The sequence below is a fragment of the Echinops telfairi genome, unplaced genomic scaffold (assembly GCF_000313985.2).
Source record: "Echinops telfairi isolate 266 unplaced genomic scaffold, ASM31398v2 ScPeMD7_7406;HRSCAF=8444, whole genome shotgun sequence".
NCBI classification, from domain to species: domain Eukaryota; kingdom Metazoa; phylum Chordata; class Mammalia; order Afrosoricida; family Tenrecidae; genus Echinops; species Echinops telfairi.
The window spans coordinates 4,741,961-4,758,392 of NW_022111306.1; the positions used below are offsets into that span (position 1 = coordinate 4,741,961).

General features: G+C 40.6%; 1 protein-coding gene across 1 annotated transcript in view; it reads left to right on the forward strand.

Annotated features, from left to right (window-relative positions):
- Positions 1-16,432, forward strand: part of DENND5B (DENN domain containing 5B) — a 131,482-nt gene that overhangs the window by 38,156 nt on the left and 76,894 nt on the right. The window contains exons 4-6 of the mRNA XM_004700004.2: positions 4,134-4,321; positions 10,959-11,495; positions 14,466-14,697. Of these exons, the coding sequence (XP_004700061.1) occupies positions 4,134-4,321; positions 10,959-11,495; positions 14,466-14,697 (957 nt within the window). The remainder of the gene's footprint in view (positions 1-4,133; positions 4,322-10,958; positions 11,496-14,465; positions 14,698-16,432) is intronic.

Sequence of the window (16,432 nt, forward strand, 5' to 3'; positions counted from 1 at the left end):
GTGTGGAGACCCCTGCTAGTGCTGAGATGCTTATTGGTTCACTGACTCAGCTTTCCTCCTGCAGTTGGCATCATTGCCTCTGTTTTGTGAGGTGGAGGACTTTGTGGACTGGTGTTGGGTTAATGTTAGGACTTTGTGGACTGGTGTTGGGTAAATGTGTTAATGTTTGACTTGTGGGCTTGGGCAGCATTGGGTTGGAATGTTTTCGTGATGCACTCTTTCTTTACATAAAACTCTCTTATACATGAGTTGCTGTGGATTTGTTTCTCTGAAGTACCTAGACTAATACAATCGCTGACCTAGATTTTATGAGCCATGGAAGGGGAATGTCTGAGCCCATGAAACCATTGCCCTGAGATTGAAAGTGTACTGAAGCACATCCAGGCTTGGCAACAGAGAAATGTGCATCTTCACCAAATTGAGAAGAAAAAAAAAAAAAAAAAAAAAAACTGGGACAAAGAATGAGGCAAGTTACCTGAAAACTTAACAGAAATGAGACCTCAAAAGGTGCATGCACCAGAATCTATGCTTGGGTGAAGGTGGGTATAGAGTGAAGGCCAATCAGCGAACAAAATTCAGACTTTAAAAGAGTTTGGGAACTGCAACTGCACAACTTTCCCTTCTAAAAATACCGGTGGCACCAGGGAACTCTGTCATCATTTATACCTTCAAGACTCAAAATGCGAAATAAAGTATGTATTTTTAAAGAACTAACCAAGTCAGAAAGACTTTTTAAAAATTCATTTTATTGGGGGCTCTTACAGCTCTTATTACAATCCATACATCCGTCTATTGTGTCAAGCACATTTGTACATATATTGCCATCATTTTCGAAACATTTTCTTTTTACTTGAACCCTTGGTATGGGCTCCTCATTTTTTCTCCTTCTTCCCACACCCTCCCTCCCTCATAAACCCTTGATAATTTATAAAAATTTCCCCCCATGTCTTACACCGACTGCTGTCTCCCTTCACCCACTCGTTTGTTGTTTATCCCCCTGGGAAGGGGTTATATGTAGATCATTGTGATTGGTTCACCCTTTTCCACCCAACTTCCCCTTCCCCTCCTGGTATTTCTGTTCTCATTATTGGTTCTGAGGGGTTTATCTGTCCTGGATTCCCTGTGTTTCTAGCTCTGATCTGTACCAATGTACATGCTCTGATCTAGTCTGATTTGTAAGGTAGAATTAAGGTCATGATAGTGGGGGGAGGAAGCATTAAAGAACTAGAGGAAAGTTGGATGTTTTATCAGTGCAATACTGCACCTGACTGGGCTCGTCTCTTCCTTGTGACCCTTCTGTAAGGAGATATCCAGTTGTCTACAGATGGTCTTTGGGTCTCCGCTCTGTGCCCCCCCTTCATTCACATTGATACGATTTTTTTGTTCTGGGTCTTCGATGCCTGAAACCAGAAAGGCTTTATTAAAAGAAGGGATTGTCTTGGAAAACTAAACCTGAACAGTACTCCAAAAGCCCCTCCTAAAACTAGTTTATATAACTTTTTTGTAGCTATAATATCACATGAAAATCTACAATAAAGTATCAATTAAAAATTAGCAAATACAGACAAGTCAAATTATTTCTGTAGTAGCTCACATAAGGACATAGTATGCAGTCCAATCATAACATGTTGACGTAAATATGAGGCTGTGTTTTTATCCTGTTCATTTTCAATGGACTTTTTCTCTCCCTCAAATGTGAAGAGTAACATGTGGTACCATTTTCTGTGTTTGTGCTCTCTAGCACTTCCAGAAAGGGATGGAGACTCTGGAAGAGTTCTGCCCCGCTGTGGACGGGCTCTGAGAAACACCTGCCTTAGATTTCACCAGCAAATGCTAACATTTTCTACCAGTTTACTTAGGCATAAGTGGAATGAGTCACCTGGGGACACTTCTCTGTGTGATGAGCAATAGCCTAGTAAATGAGTAGTTGGTTTTTCCTTATCATATGCCCGGGCAGGCACCCAGTCATCTGTATATATAGTCATCCCAGGAAATGTGAATTTTCAGTAAACGGTTTCTTGTCTGAGTAGTTAGCCATTTTCTTCTCCTGAAACGTTCGATCTTGTATGGACAAAAATCCAAACACGTCTGTCTGTCTCATGTTCTTCCCGTGCTATATTAAATCTATATTGAGCACCTGTTATATGCCAGATATTGTACTAAGTGCTGAGGTTATAAAAGCAGAAAGGCTCCCATCCGTGGCTCAAAGTGGTTAGCATCAGAATAGAAACTGAGAATGGTCCCTGAATTTGGCTTTTTTTTATGGTCAGTCAGCTGCATGCCTTTCACTCCTGATAGTAAGCTCTCTTAGTTGTCCATTAAGTATATTTGTCATGTGCTTTCCATTGTAGGTGCTGGCCACACTGTCAAGTCAGCACTGGATTGCTAACCACATCAACTCATTGGCAGTGGCTTTGGGGTTTTGTTTTTAAGTAAGCTGGTCCTATACTTCATGGAGCAAAATGAAGTAAAATGGATATCACTGCCTTTAGGAATCCCGCGGTGGGACAGAGGCAGGCCCCTGCGACAAGGGTCAGAATAGGGCCCTGTGGGGGTGCAGGGCTGCAGTTAGTGCTGAGCGGAGCACGTGCTCTGAGCTGCTACAGCTTCAGGGGCTTCAGGTCAGCTCTCCATCCCTGTCCTGACCCCTGTGACAAAGGACCCCAGCACTTGCAGGCCCACCTTTGCCTGTTCACCAGCACAGTGGTGGGCCACCCCTTCACCCCCTGCACGCAATATGTGTGTGTGTTTTCCCTCCCCCCTGATAATTTGGTTAGTTCTTTGTGCTCAAACAACTGACCCCTACCTCTCAGGTCACCCTGTGCTTGTTTTTCACGCTGAAGTAGTCCTGTAATCAATTTTTCACTGAAACGTTAAGTCTTAATGAGGACTCTCATAAGGAAAATTTTATGTATACATGGGTTATAAACAGCTTATGGTATTATTAAAGTCACATGAATCCTATTGCAGATTACTACAGGTAGTCATTTATAAGTTATAAAGTGACAAACATTCTAAATGGAAAGCCTCCCGGGTCTGCTTGGCCAGGTGTTAGTGTTGATGTGAACTAAGTAGCATCATTAACCTTTTTGATCAAGATGGCCCCAGCCTGCCTCCACCAGATTTCACTCAGGTTCTACACAACAGTCTGGAAGAAGAGTGTCTCAAATCCACAGTCCGTTAGTTCAGTGCTCACGTCCACAAATTCTAACAGCAACGTTCTCTTGGTAACTTCTCTATCAGCAAAGCCTGGTCTGAACCAAAGTGACCCTATTTGATTATATTCTTTGGTTTTCTGCCTTGGTAGCAGTACTCATATGTTTTGATAGTGTACTATGTATTAATGTGCTTGATTACAAGAGTTCCCTTGATATTTTGTAATTTATGGTATATGTACCACATTACCTTTCTAAATTAAAGGCACATGCAGCCAATATTTTATAGGGATTGTATATAAAAGTTTAACATATCCTTACTAAGTGATTTTACAAAATGGTAGCAGTTTTTAGTTTTGATAAATGAGTGTATATTTAACAAAGCACAACAAAAGTCAAATCTTTAGTTTTCTGGTATGACTCCCACTTTGTTTTTTGATATGATAGTTCAATTTGTTTTTTAAAAGCAAACACAGTTGAGGGTTAAATATAGGCATGTGGCTATGAATGTATATCTGTTTGTTTTCATCCACCCACAAAGAAGACTACAGTAAATATGATAGGTATAGGTACAGTTTAGGAATTAGCCATGCAAAGGGGGGAAAAGAACCTCTGAGCTGGAAGATTACATAGATACACATGATATGAAAGGTGAGCGGTAATAAATACACTGCATCTTCTGCATTTGATTCTTCCTTGATGACATTGTAAGGGAATCTGTATGCGCATACAATGATTTTAAGAAACAAAGAGGGTGATGATGTTTTCCACCTGCCCACACCTCCAAGTCACTTGCCATTTAAGTAAAACTTTGTAACTTTTTAATGATGATGGAATAGAACCGACCTATTCTCTACATGATTGGAAAGAAACAGTTTGTTTTTGTTTTTCTGGAAATTGGTATCTTGCAGACTATATAATACAGTGATTATGTTTTTACTTGGACTCTTCCCCCCGATGTTCTCTTGTTCTGTGCAGATTACCAACGCTTGATGATGGTGGCGGAAGGCATCACCGCTCTGCTGTTCCCGTTTCAGTGGCAGCACGTCTATGTCCCCATCCTCCCTGCTTCCCTGCTGCACTTTCTTGATGCTCCTGTGCCTTATCTGATGGGCCTTCAGTCAAAAGAAGGAACTGACCGTTCTAAACTAGAACTTCCTCAAGAGGTAAAACTTGGACATGAAAGTTGAAGCATTTGCTGTGTATCCATGTAGATAAAGGCTACCGGGCTTTTTGGTAACAGTGCATGTGTCCCGATTGTGACTCTCTTGACTATCCTCCCTTTCCCAAGACTTGTAGGGTAGAGGCCAAGCAGATCCTGGCTCTTCATGATTGCTCACACAACTAATAGACATGGTTCAAGACAGGACAAAGAACAAATGTTCAGACTTAACATTTGTGAAGATGGAGCATTGATAGCATTATCTCATTGTTTCTTATTCTAATGGCGCTCCTTTCTTTTTCCTAATTGTGTTATAAGTTTTGTTCTTAAATAAAACAGGCCAGGTTTTAACACCTTTTTAAGTCATTGGATGAACTAAGATGCCCTTGATCCTTGACTTCTGCCAAGTGGAAAGTAGCGTCTCTCCCCAATCCAGGGGTGAGGGAAAGCAAATGTTCTTGACTCTCTGTTTCCAGACCTAAGGCCAGTTAGAAACCTGTTCTAAATGTCAAGTTAGCTGGGTGGCTGTGATAAAAAAAATCTAGCCCCTGTCCCAGTGCACCTTCATGTGACTCTGCTTTCTATGTGTGGTATTTTAAAATGCTGCTTAAGAAAAAAAAAAAGCCGACATTTCAAAAAGCGTTTTGAATCTACTGTTTACCTTGTTGTTATGGTACTCCAAATTGCCAAGCAAAGCCTTTAAATTTAAATATTGATGAGGGTTCTGCAGCGGCCCAGTAAAAACACAAAATGGTTAATTACATTATATTATTAGCTCTTTAATTAGCACCTTTCTTAATGAAGTTTCTCATGCTGTGCTTCACTTTTATGTCTTCTTATTTCCTGTGGAGATTCTCATTTTAATAAGTGAATTGACAGTAGTACATCCAGTCATAGCCATGTGAATATTATACCTGGAAATGATTCCTGTAATCATCTATTGCTTGCTTTTATTCTAATGAGTGTGTTCTTACCAAAGTTAACATTTGTATTTCCAGAGAAAACAGCTTGACTTAGTTTGGATTAAGTAAGCGTGAACGCTGCCTTATTCTTAAATGTGGGTTTGTTTATGTGCTCTGCTCTTACCTTCTCTGTTTGCCCCCTCTTTCTACTTGATGAGCCGACACCTTTGCATCTTTCATTCACGTAATCTCCAGTATCTCATAGGTTTGAATAAGTAAATCTCTAAAAACTTAAGAGAATTACGCGAACAAAATGGATTTTGTCTTACCTAAGTAATGATATATTTTGGTTTCTTAATAAGTATGTAGTCCATTTTGGATGTTAACCAAATTATATTTTATAAGACATTTTGTTTGGTTTCATAAATATTGCCTTTCCAATTTTGCTGAGAACGTTCCAAGTATCACCTGATATACGAGGGGCTCTTTCAAAAAACGTTGGGGGAGAAAACCAACTTATGGAGATAGTCCATTGTCTTTCATCTGCATTTTCCACAGGCGTGGTAAAACCCCCGTGCGTTTTGAACTGGGAGAAAGAATGTGTATGTAGCCTTGGAGACTCAGCTGGGGCGGTTCTCTGTCCGTGGGGCTTGCTGTGAGTCAGTGTTCGGTTTGGAGTTTGTGAGTGTAATAGGGACATTTTTCCCTGTCTTATGCATGTATTTATCTTCTGACTGGAAAGGTCTACAAATGTTAGCAAATCTAGCCAAATTCCAGTACTCTTGCAGTAACAGCTTTGAATTTTTTTTCATTTTTATCATAAATCAACACTCCTTAATGAATAGTCTACCCTCTACCCATAAAGTAGAATAATAAGAGACACTTGAGTCAGCTCTGAAACTCTCAGGACTTCTCTGTAAAAACCATACATTAGTGCATTGTCGTTTTAGAAGAAAATTGGAAAACTGTGCCACCCAGCTCTGGTATCGTTTATAATGAGTTCAAATAATTGATTTCACATAATTTGTGGGGAGGAAGTAGGCATAAAATAGCAATTTTTAAAAGCAGCTTAAACATACTCACTAGTAACACTTTCCTCCCCCTTTTCTTGATAACTCTGAAATAAAAAAAGGACTAAAAATAGGGATAGAGATTCTTAACGTAGTTCTAAAATTGACAAGTTTATGAAATGGTTATTTTAGGAAAGCATGATCGTGGTTATGCTTGTGGCTGGAGACTTATAATTAACCACCCACCCACTTTCCCCATGAGTCCAAAAGATCAGCGCAGGGGGTCATTTGCTGCATTGTTTTGGAGGTTGAAGGGTAGGAGGATTGAGGGTGGAAGTACACAGCCCTGAGGAGTCACTGCATAAAGTAGGACCTCACTTTATACCATTCTTGCTCATCTTTGCATAGTTGTGCACAAAGAATCAAGACAGTGTTAGACAGACCTGCTTTTGCTACTTTCTTCCTAACATATCTTACGCTCTTGCGAGCTTAAATTTGTCACTGAGAACCTAGGTCCCTTATGAAGTATATCCAGAGAGCTACTTCAGTCTCACATTCCTGGCTACTTCTTTCTCTCCACTACATTTTTGGGGTGCCCCCAGATAACCATTTCTTTTTAAATCATTTTATTGGGGGGTTTGTATAGCTCTTAGCACAATCCAGACATACATCCATTGTGTCAAGCACATTTTTTTACTTGGTTCAGTGAATTTTTAAAAATCATTTTATTGAGGGTTCAAACAACTCATCACAGTCCATACATACATCCATTGTGTCAAGCACGTTTGTACATAGGTTACCATCATCATTTTCAAAGCATTTTCTTTCTACTTGAGCCCTTGATAACAGCTCCTCATTTTCCCTCCTCCCCCACCCTCCCTCCCTCATGAACCCTTGATAATTTATAAATTTATAATCCCCCCCATAACCATTTCTTTTTTTTTTAATCATTTTATTTGGGGCTCATACAACTCTTATCACAATCCATACATACATCAATTGTGTAAAAGCGCATTTGTACATTCATTGTCCTCATCATTCTCACAACATTTCCTCTCCACTTACGCCCCCGGCATTAGGTCCTCATTTTTCCCCTCCCTCCCTCATGAGCCCTTGATAATTTATAAATTGTTATTTTGTCATATCTTGCCCTGTCCGATGTCTCCCTTCACCCACTTTTCTGTTGTCTGTTCCCCAGGGAGGAGGTCATATATAGATCCTTTTAATCGGTTCCCTCTTTCCTACCCACTCTCCCTCTACCCTCCTAGTATCGCCACTCACACCACTGGGCCTGTAGGGATCATCTGCCCTGGATTCCCTGTATTTCCAGTTCCTATCTGTACCAGTGTACATCTTCTGGTCTAGCTAGACTTGTAAGGTAGGATTCGTGTCGTGATAGTGGGAGCGGGGAGGAAACATTTAGGAACTAGAGGAAAGTTGTATTTTTCATCGTTGCTACATTGCACCCTGACTGACTTGTCTCCTCCCCGAGACCCCTCTGCAAGGGGATCTCCAGTGGCCTACTCATGGGCTTTGGGTCTCCACTCGGCACTCCCCCATCATTCACCATTTCTTTAAGCAAACATTCACCAAATACGTATGTCCAGTACATTGGGAAATATCAAAGTGAATAAGAGGTGATCATTTACAAGAATCATTTACAAATATCCATAGCACAGGGTTTTTGTTTTTCAAAGAGGAATGAATGAACTAAACACACAGAGGGGATCAAATGCCTATACTATGGCAGGGATAAAGGAAGGCTTAACTGAAGAAGGGCTAGTTCAACTTCAAGCCCATGCTCTTTGTTCTGGTAGGACGTCCATTGATTTAAGGAGCCCTGATGGTGCACTGATGAAGTGTTCAGCTGCTGACCGGTTAGAACCCATCAGAGGCTTCTCAAGAGAAGAGACCTAACAATCTGTTCTCATAAAGATTATAGTCAGGAAACCCTGTGGTGTTAATGGGAAGCAATTACATATGAGAGTTTGTGGGCAGTGTTGATCAGTAGAAACATTTAATCTTCATGTTGATTGAGGTGTACAGGGAATATTTTAAATTCAATACATCTGGAGCTCTTCCGATACAATTTTTTTTAAAAATATAACAGTAATCTCCATGGGAAGGCGCCCTGGTGGTTCTGTAGGTGTTGGGTGTTTGGAAACCATCAACTGCTACGAGGGAGAAAGATGAGGCTGCTGATCAGTAGAGACTTAAACAGAGTTGGAGACCCTATAGGATCAGGCTGACAGCAGGGGGCTTGGGTTTGGGGTAAAAGTGAGAAAGCAATTGATCAGAATTGTCTTCCTTACTCTGTGGAGTTTTTGTTTGTTTCCTAAAAGGGATTTTTATTTTCTTGAATTTTATATTCAAGTTTGTATTTTCTGGTTCTATTTTGTGCTCATCCACGCCCTCAGCTGGAGCCCTTCTAAGCAGACATTGGAGGGTATGAGACATTCTTGTAGGAACATGCAGACCAGGCCAGGAACACATACCTAAGATAGACCTTCAGCTCAGCAGTTCATTGCATGATCGCCAAGAGCTTTACGTTTTCAGAGATGGATTGTGTTCTCTTTTCATGGAAGTAAGAGAGGGCTAGAAAAGATAGGAAGGCATTGCTGAAGGAGACAGTAGAGATTGCAAATGAGGTGAGCTGTTGGCGAACATTTAGATTAGCAGGTTAGTGATTCTTTTTCTTCCATTTTTAAAGATGTGTACTGGGTCACCCTTCGTTGATTTGAATTGTAGTGACCTAGTTTCTCTGCTGAGCCTTTCAATGTTCACCGCTTTTCTAAGCCTGTACTCATTTATACAGACGTGGAGGTAAAGAATGCAGTAGTTAGCACTGCTCTTTAGCAAGCTCTGAGGGTTTCAGCCCTTACTTTATTTAAGAGAAAGTTGCTAACATTGATGACAAGGAAAAGTAGGGGGGAAGGAAATTCCTTAAAACCTGAGGACTGATGATAATTATGTGCAGACCCTTGGTCCCTAAAAATTTCCCCAGTGCACAACTTGAAAGGCACTTAAAAGCTTTTTTATAAAAAATAAAAATAAAAAATAAAAATAAAGCTTTTTTATTTTGCTGTGCCTCTAATTCAAAATCTAGAGTGTAAGCACAGCAAACAAACAAAAACAACCAAAAGTTCCCTTCCTCTGATTTCTGTCACCTTTTTTTTTAATCTCATAAGCATCTTTTGAGTCAACTCTTTAATTATTCAAGGGCTAGTCATTGGTTGTTACCTAAGCACTTACCTCCCCCACCTTTCTCTGCCTCCTGCTGTTCGTCTGATGGCTTCTAAAATGATTTTGCTGTCCAGGAAATTAAAGCTAATTTTAGATAAAATGAAAATTTATGTATTAACTGTGAATTTGATTGATCTTGCCAATTTCATCCCATTTTGGAAGACTGCAACTACCGGATTTTAGCCATTATTGTCAATTCTGAGTTACAGATGATGTGAAGGCAGTGGAATAGAAACTTAAAGCTCAGTCAGTAGGTTTTTTACCCAGTGCCTTCCATGTGTAAGGTACTATGAGTGGGCACCTTTTCCCATTTAGCAACCTATTGCACTGGATTGCTAACTGAAAAGTCGGCGGTTCAAACCCATCAGCCACTCCATTGGAGAAAGCTATGGCTGTGTAGCCTTGGAAACACTATGAGACAGTTCTACTCTGCCCTAAATCAAACTAACTGCCATCAAGTCAATTCTGTCTCACAGCAAACCCATATAATAGAGTAGAACTTCCCCTTTGGGTTTTCTAGAGTTTTAAATCTTTGCAGCAGGAGTAGACAGTCGCCCTCAGAGCTACTGGTGGATTTGAACTGCTGACCTTTTGTCTAGTAGCTGAGTGCAAAAGCCACTATGTCACTAGGGCCCTTAATTCTGTCCTATAGGGTCAACATATGTTCGAATTGACAGCAGTGGTTTAAGAGATGCCAAATATTAGAGAAACAGGTTGGGATTATATTAAATTACTGAGATTCAGAAAATATTCATATACAATAAAATGTGTGAAAGCCAGAGGCTATGTAAGGGAGAAACCTGCCCTAGAAGGAAAACCACATATTTTCCACTGAAACAAGCAATAGAAAAATGTTACAGACTGCCCTCTGTCCAACTTGTGAGACCCAAGAAAAACAAGACAGTGCCGTAGAGTTTGGGCTCTCCTGGGTTGCAAGTGCTGCGTCTTAACTTGGTATACAAATATTTACACAGAGGAAAATGCCAGCAAAGGAGATTTCTTTCTCTTTTTTTTTTTTAAAGTCATTTTATTGGGGCTCATACAACTCATCACAATCCATACATACATCAATTGTAAAGCACATTTGCACATTTGTACATTTGTTACCCTCATTCTTTTTTTTAAATTATTTTATTGAGGGTTTGTACAATTCTTATCACAGTCCATACATACATCCATTGAGTCAAGCACATATGTACACCTGTTGCCCTCATCAATCTCAAAACATTTGCCCTTTACTTTAGCCCTCAATATTGTTTGCTCATTTTCCCCCTCTCTCCCCCTCCCCCTCCCTCCTGAAACCTTCATAATTCATAGATTATTACAGTTTTGTCATAAGTTATGAGATTTATTTCTTTTTAAAATATTCTGAACCGTGAGATGGTTACCATAAAAGGCAATAAGTTTTTGGTTATAATAGTTAGCAAGAGTGCTTTAGATCCTAAATTCCTTTCTTTTAAAGCCTTTATATTTCTCTCTTTTTCAGGCTAATTTGTGTTTTGTGGATATCGATAACCACTTTATTGAGCTGCCTGAGGAATTTCCACAGTTCCCCAACAAGGTAGATTTGATCCAGGAACTCTCTGAAGTTCTTCTTCAGTTTGGGATCCCTCCAGAGGGCAGCCTGCACTGCAGTGAGAGCGCCACCCAGCTGAAGAATCTGGTTCTGAAAGACTTGGTCAACGACAAGAAGAACGGCAACGTGTCCACCGGTAGCCTCAGCGTGTTTGAGTTCCTCCAGGGCAACGAGACCATGGCCCGCCTCCAGGCTCTTGCCAAGAGGACCGGCGTGGCTATGGAGAAAATGGAGCTGCCCGCCCCTCCGGATGAAAAGGAAAGAGATCTGAAACGCCAGTGCGAAGAGGCAGAACTGAGGGACTACAAACTCAACGTGCAGCTCCGAGAGGTCTTCGCCAACCGCTTCACGCAGATGTTTGCGGATTATGAAGCGTTTGTGATTCAGACTGCCCAGGACATGGAATCCTGGCTGACCAATCGGGAACAGATGCAGAACTTTGACAAAGTAAAAAGAGCTACTGTTTTCATTTTTTATTGGGATCTGAGTGGGCTGCTTTATTGATTTTGTTAACTTTTTCAAGGACAGATTTCTCTTCCCCTCTTTTCCCATTCTTTACCATGTCTTACACTAGATAAAAGAATTTCATAAGAACTTGTTCTATATTTCGTTAATGCTTGAATTGCAAGAACGCCTAAGTTTTACAGGTTTTTCAAATCTCTTAGTACTGTCTGGCCTTCCGTAAATTATACTTATCTATTAATCAAGCTAATTAAAATGAGATAATTTTACTAATCTATTAATAACCAAGCTAATGAAACGAGGCCTATCCCTTTTCTAGTCTTTATTCTTACTTTCCTCTTGTCTTTATCCTATTATGAAGTCACAACTTGTCAGAGTAAAGGTAACCGTTTAGTTTCAGAAGCCAAATGTTTAACTTGTAAGCTCAAAAGAGAGTAAGAGTGAATAAATTTGGTTTTATGATGCTAGTTGTAAGGCTGTGTGCTAGAATTATAGGTCAGTTTTAGGTGAGTGTCCTGCTAAAGCTGAAGCTGTTTTTTAAGGTTATCTCCCGCCCCCGCCCCCCAATCTACCCTCTCCAAAAACAAAACAAAAATTCACTGCCGTTGAATGAATTCTGATTCATACAGAATATTATTCATCTCCCCAATGCTGACAGACCTTGTTCTGCCAGGCTTCCTTGGCACATTTCCATATTAGTTTTGCAGACAAAAGCACCTGCGGTGTGCATTAACTCGTTCAGGTCACCGGGGCACAGTTCAGGCCCCGCCTCTAATGCCCAAGGCATGATAGTGCCGTAGGACAATTATGACTTTTCACTCCATGGTATCTTGTGTCATGAAAGACTTTCTGAGGCGGCTAAACCGCTGCAGGAGCCTCATCCGAAATCTTGTGACATCTGACAAGTAGGGTTGACTTAAAATTGGTGTCAAGGTGGATAGTATAAAAGATTTCCTCAGGTAGTTTTTTTCTGGCAGAGGATTTAGCTACTACCTTAAGCAGTTAAGTTCAGGTGAACTTTATGTTTGAGAATGTTCTTAAACTAAAAACGCTTTCAGTTCTCCAAATACAGCCCTGCACTTCAGTACCTTTCTCATTAAACTTAGCCCTTTATTTCTTTTTTTCTATCCAGCTTGCAGCTAATCTGTATACACGCCTGGTTTATCCTTGCGGCCATTCAAATTCTTATCTAATTTGAGAGCTTCCCTTTTAATCGTTATGTAGCTTCAAACTATATATGGGGTTCTTGTTATATAATCCCTAAAAAAAAAAAAAAGAAAGAAACTCATGTTGGAGTTCAGGAAAATTGTAACCATCTCATTTTTACTGGGAAGATTTGCAGAACTTTCATATAATAGTTTTGCAAGACAAATCTCTGCTGACCTCAAATGATAGTATTCCAGAGTCTGGATACAAAAAGGTACGCATCGCACCCATTTACAAGTGGGGCAAAGGGACTGGTTTCTCTATAAAAAACAAAATACGTACTTATATATAAAATGCCTTTTGAAGAGATGAATTTATTTCTTGAGACTACTGTGAATCTTTGGGTTTATGTAAATCCATCTAAACTACAGAGGCTCTTAAAAGGAGTTAGTTGGTTTCTGGAAGGAAGTTAAAAAGAACACCTCATTTCAACATGGAAAGTGAGTATGCTGGGAGAAGCTGATGAGTAATATGGAGTAATAATGGCCTCCCATCAGAACTTCATTTTCTAGCTTCCCCCTTACAGCCACTGCACACACTGAGTCTACTCAAAAGACTTCAGAGCAAACCAACCCGGCAACTGAAATTGTAACTGCCTCCAAGGATCACCGGGGACCAAGCTGAGGTTAGAGTACCTCCACAGATATGGACCTGGAGAACAAAGGAAAGGCATGAATATTGGGACTGCATTTTGCTGACCCATTCCATGCAGTGGACAAGCTGGTAGCACATTTTCCAAAGGTTTCTTCACTGGTTTCTCAGGCGATGCTCTTTGTAGCTGTTTAGACCCACACTATACAATGTCAGCACAGATCTGGCAAGAGTTTGATCTCGAATTAGCGTTTATCCATCCATTTCTAACTGAGTTAGGGTTTAGAAAAGCATCCAGTTGAAAGGAGAAGAAAAATAGTTTGTCTGTAAGCACAAATCCCATGCTTGTTTGTTCAAGGTCGTTGCTAGCACACACTTCATTCTATCCGTTAATCCAGCTGCCTTTGGTTGGGAAGGCCAAGAATAGAGAGCAGAGGAAGTCACAGTTAGGGGAAAGAGATAAAAATTTGATGGTAAGTCAAATGGGTTATTGCAGATCATATTGCAGCTTCTCGATCACCTCCATTAATGATGCCCTCTTTTCTACATACCCTGTCTCCCAGAAAATAAGACAGTGTCATATTAATTTTTGGTCCCAAAGATGCGCTAGGTCTTATTTTCAGGGGATGTCTTATTTTTCCATGAAGAAGAATACGGTACACATTTATTGTTTATTGATTTATTAAGAGAGACCTCGCACTTCCTGTCTGCTCTGGCTGCGCTGCGGCCAACAGTGAGCTGTGTGGCGGCGCCTGCCACCACAGTCTAGAATCCAGAGTTATGGTAGCTTCGGGGTGCCTTATTTTGGGGGAGGTCTTATTTTTTTGGGGAGTGCCTTATATTTCAGCAAGAGGCAAAACTGTAAGTCGGTCTTCTTTTTGGGGGATGTCTTACTTTTGGGGAAACAGGGTAATGGCCACAAGGATCAGAATGTAAACCAGTTTGGAAAGGTAAGATCAGTACTGGGGACCTAAGTCTTGTAAAGGGTGTGAATTTAGAAAAACCAAAAAGGCAGGGTTTTTCAATGTCGAGGGTCAGTTTTATATGTTAAGATTAATAGGTGAAAGAAAAGAATGATAACCTTAGCAATAGGTCATCATATAGTTAGCACTGAGATGCTCTGTTTGCACTAATCATGTCCTAATTGTCTCCTTCCAGGCTTCTTTTCTGTCTGACCAGCCTGAGCCTTACCTACCATTTCTGTCACGCTTCATTGAAACCCAGATGTTTGCCACCTTCATTGATAATAAAATTATGTCTCAATGGGAAGAGAAGGATCCTTTGCTTCGGGTCTTTGACTCTCGTATTGAGAAGATAAGACTGTATAACGTAAGGGCTCCCACCATGCGGACATCTATCTATCAAAAATGCAGCACTTTAAAAGAAGCAGGTACATTTACAAACCTTTTTAAATTAAATCAAACTCTTTGGTTACATCTTTGTCCACACGATTGGCCTTTTATGCGCCACAGAGTCGTTTCTGGTGTTAGACCAAATGGCAGACCCTCGCCCTGTGTCAGGAGGTGTTTTCAGTTGCTTTCTTCCATCTGTGTAGTTAATGCCCAATCCAATGCCCACGGGACTGCCCACAGTCAACTCTGATTCATAGTAATGCAGCATGTCTCAGGGTAGAGCTGTGTTTCGTAGGGTTTTAATGGCCGGTTTGCAGGGAAGTAAATTACCCGGCCTTTCTTCCAAGGTACCTCTTAGAAGGGTGGGCTTCAATCCAGCCTTTCATTCCGCATCAGTTGTTTACAGCACCCACGATGTGATCTCCCTTCATTAGATAGAAAAGGCGAAATAATAAGTTGAATGGAGCACAACAAGAATGGTGTCTGATGCTCTGTGTCACTTTGGTGGAAAATGTGTTGAGTTCTATCTAACTTTTTACATCTCATCTCTTTTCTCTGTTTGCAAGAAAAGGTAGGTATTAATTTTAAATCAGAAGTCTGAGATCCTGCCTAATTTGTATCAGTAAAACAGTAGTAGACACTTGCTTTAGCAGTGTCATTAATTATAATAGTTTATTGTATTTCAATCAAGCCCCTGGATTCTCTGTTCAAATGAAAGATTTCCCCGTGGCTGATGCCAGTTCTTAACTATGTGAGAGAATTATGAGTCTTGACAAGTCTCATCTAACAATATAATAGCCCTCACCTACTGCCATCAAGTCAGTTCCCACTCATAGCAGCCTATAGGGTAGAGTAGAACTCGCCCTTGTAAGTTTCTGACATTTGAAAAGTTTATGGAAGCTGACAGCCCCATCTTTGTACCATAGAGTATCTAGTGGGTTTGAACTGCTGAGCTTGCCGTTCACAGCTTAGTACGCTATCCATGCGCCGCCAGAACCCCTTGAGCCCCTTCAATAAAGGCCCCTAAATAAATAATTATAGTAATCATGATGTGCCAGACACTATGTCAGTTGTTTCACTTTTTAACATTTAGCACAATGTTTTATTTAACTTCTGTTTTTAGAAACGATGATGTATAGGCACACTTAACTTTGATTTTGTTTTTATTAGTGTCCTCAATTTATAGATGAGTCAACTCAAAGGTTAAAGAATTTGTCTACAATTAGATAGCTAGGGATTATAAGAGTCATAATTTGAACCTAGATCTGCTTCCTAAGCGTAGCATCATGCTAGCTGCTCATTCACTAAAGAATAGATAAGATGCACCAAATCACACAATTTTATAAATTTATGCCTGCCTGTTAACATTTTTGTTGTGAAACACACTAATGTCTATCACCTGAGGATTCCTCCTGCTCGAGTCTCTGCAAATGTAGGCGCTGTGAGGCAGTGTTTCCTCTGGAGGAAAACAAGGCAGAGAATATAGCACTTTCTTGCCCTGTCTCTTGCTTGCTCCACTTTCCCCACTTGACTTAAATAGATCAAAGGGTGTTTAAGGAAAGAAGTATGTGAAACCAGTGGAGAGGTCTGGGGGGCTGGTCCCAGCACCAAATACTAAGCGGATGCCCGCCCCTCCCCCAAGAAGAATTTATTTCAAAGGATGGCACTGAATCTGCAGCTTCCGGAGAAGGATATATCTGACCAGAGCACACAGGAGCAGATGACGGGGGATGAGGAGAGACTGGAGCACATCCTGGCCCACCAGGCCTTGAG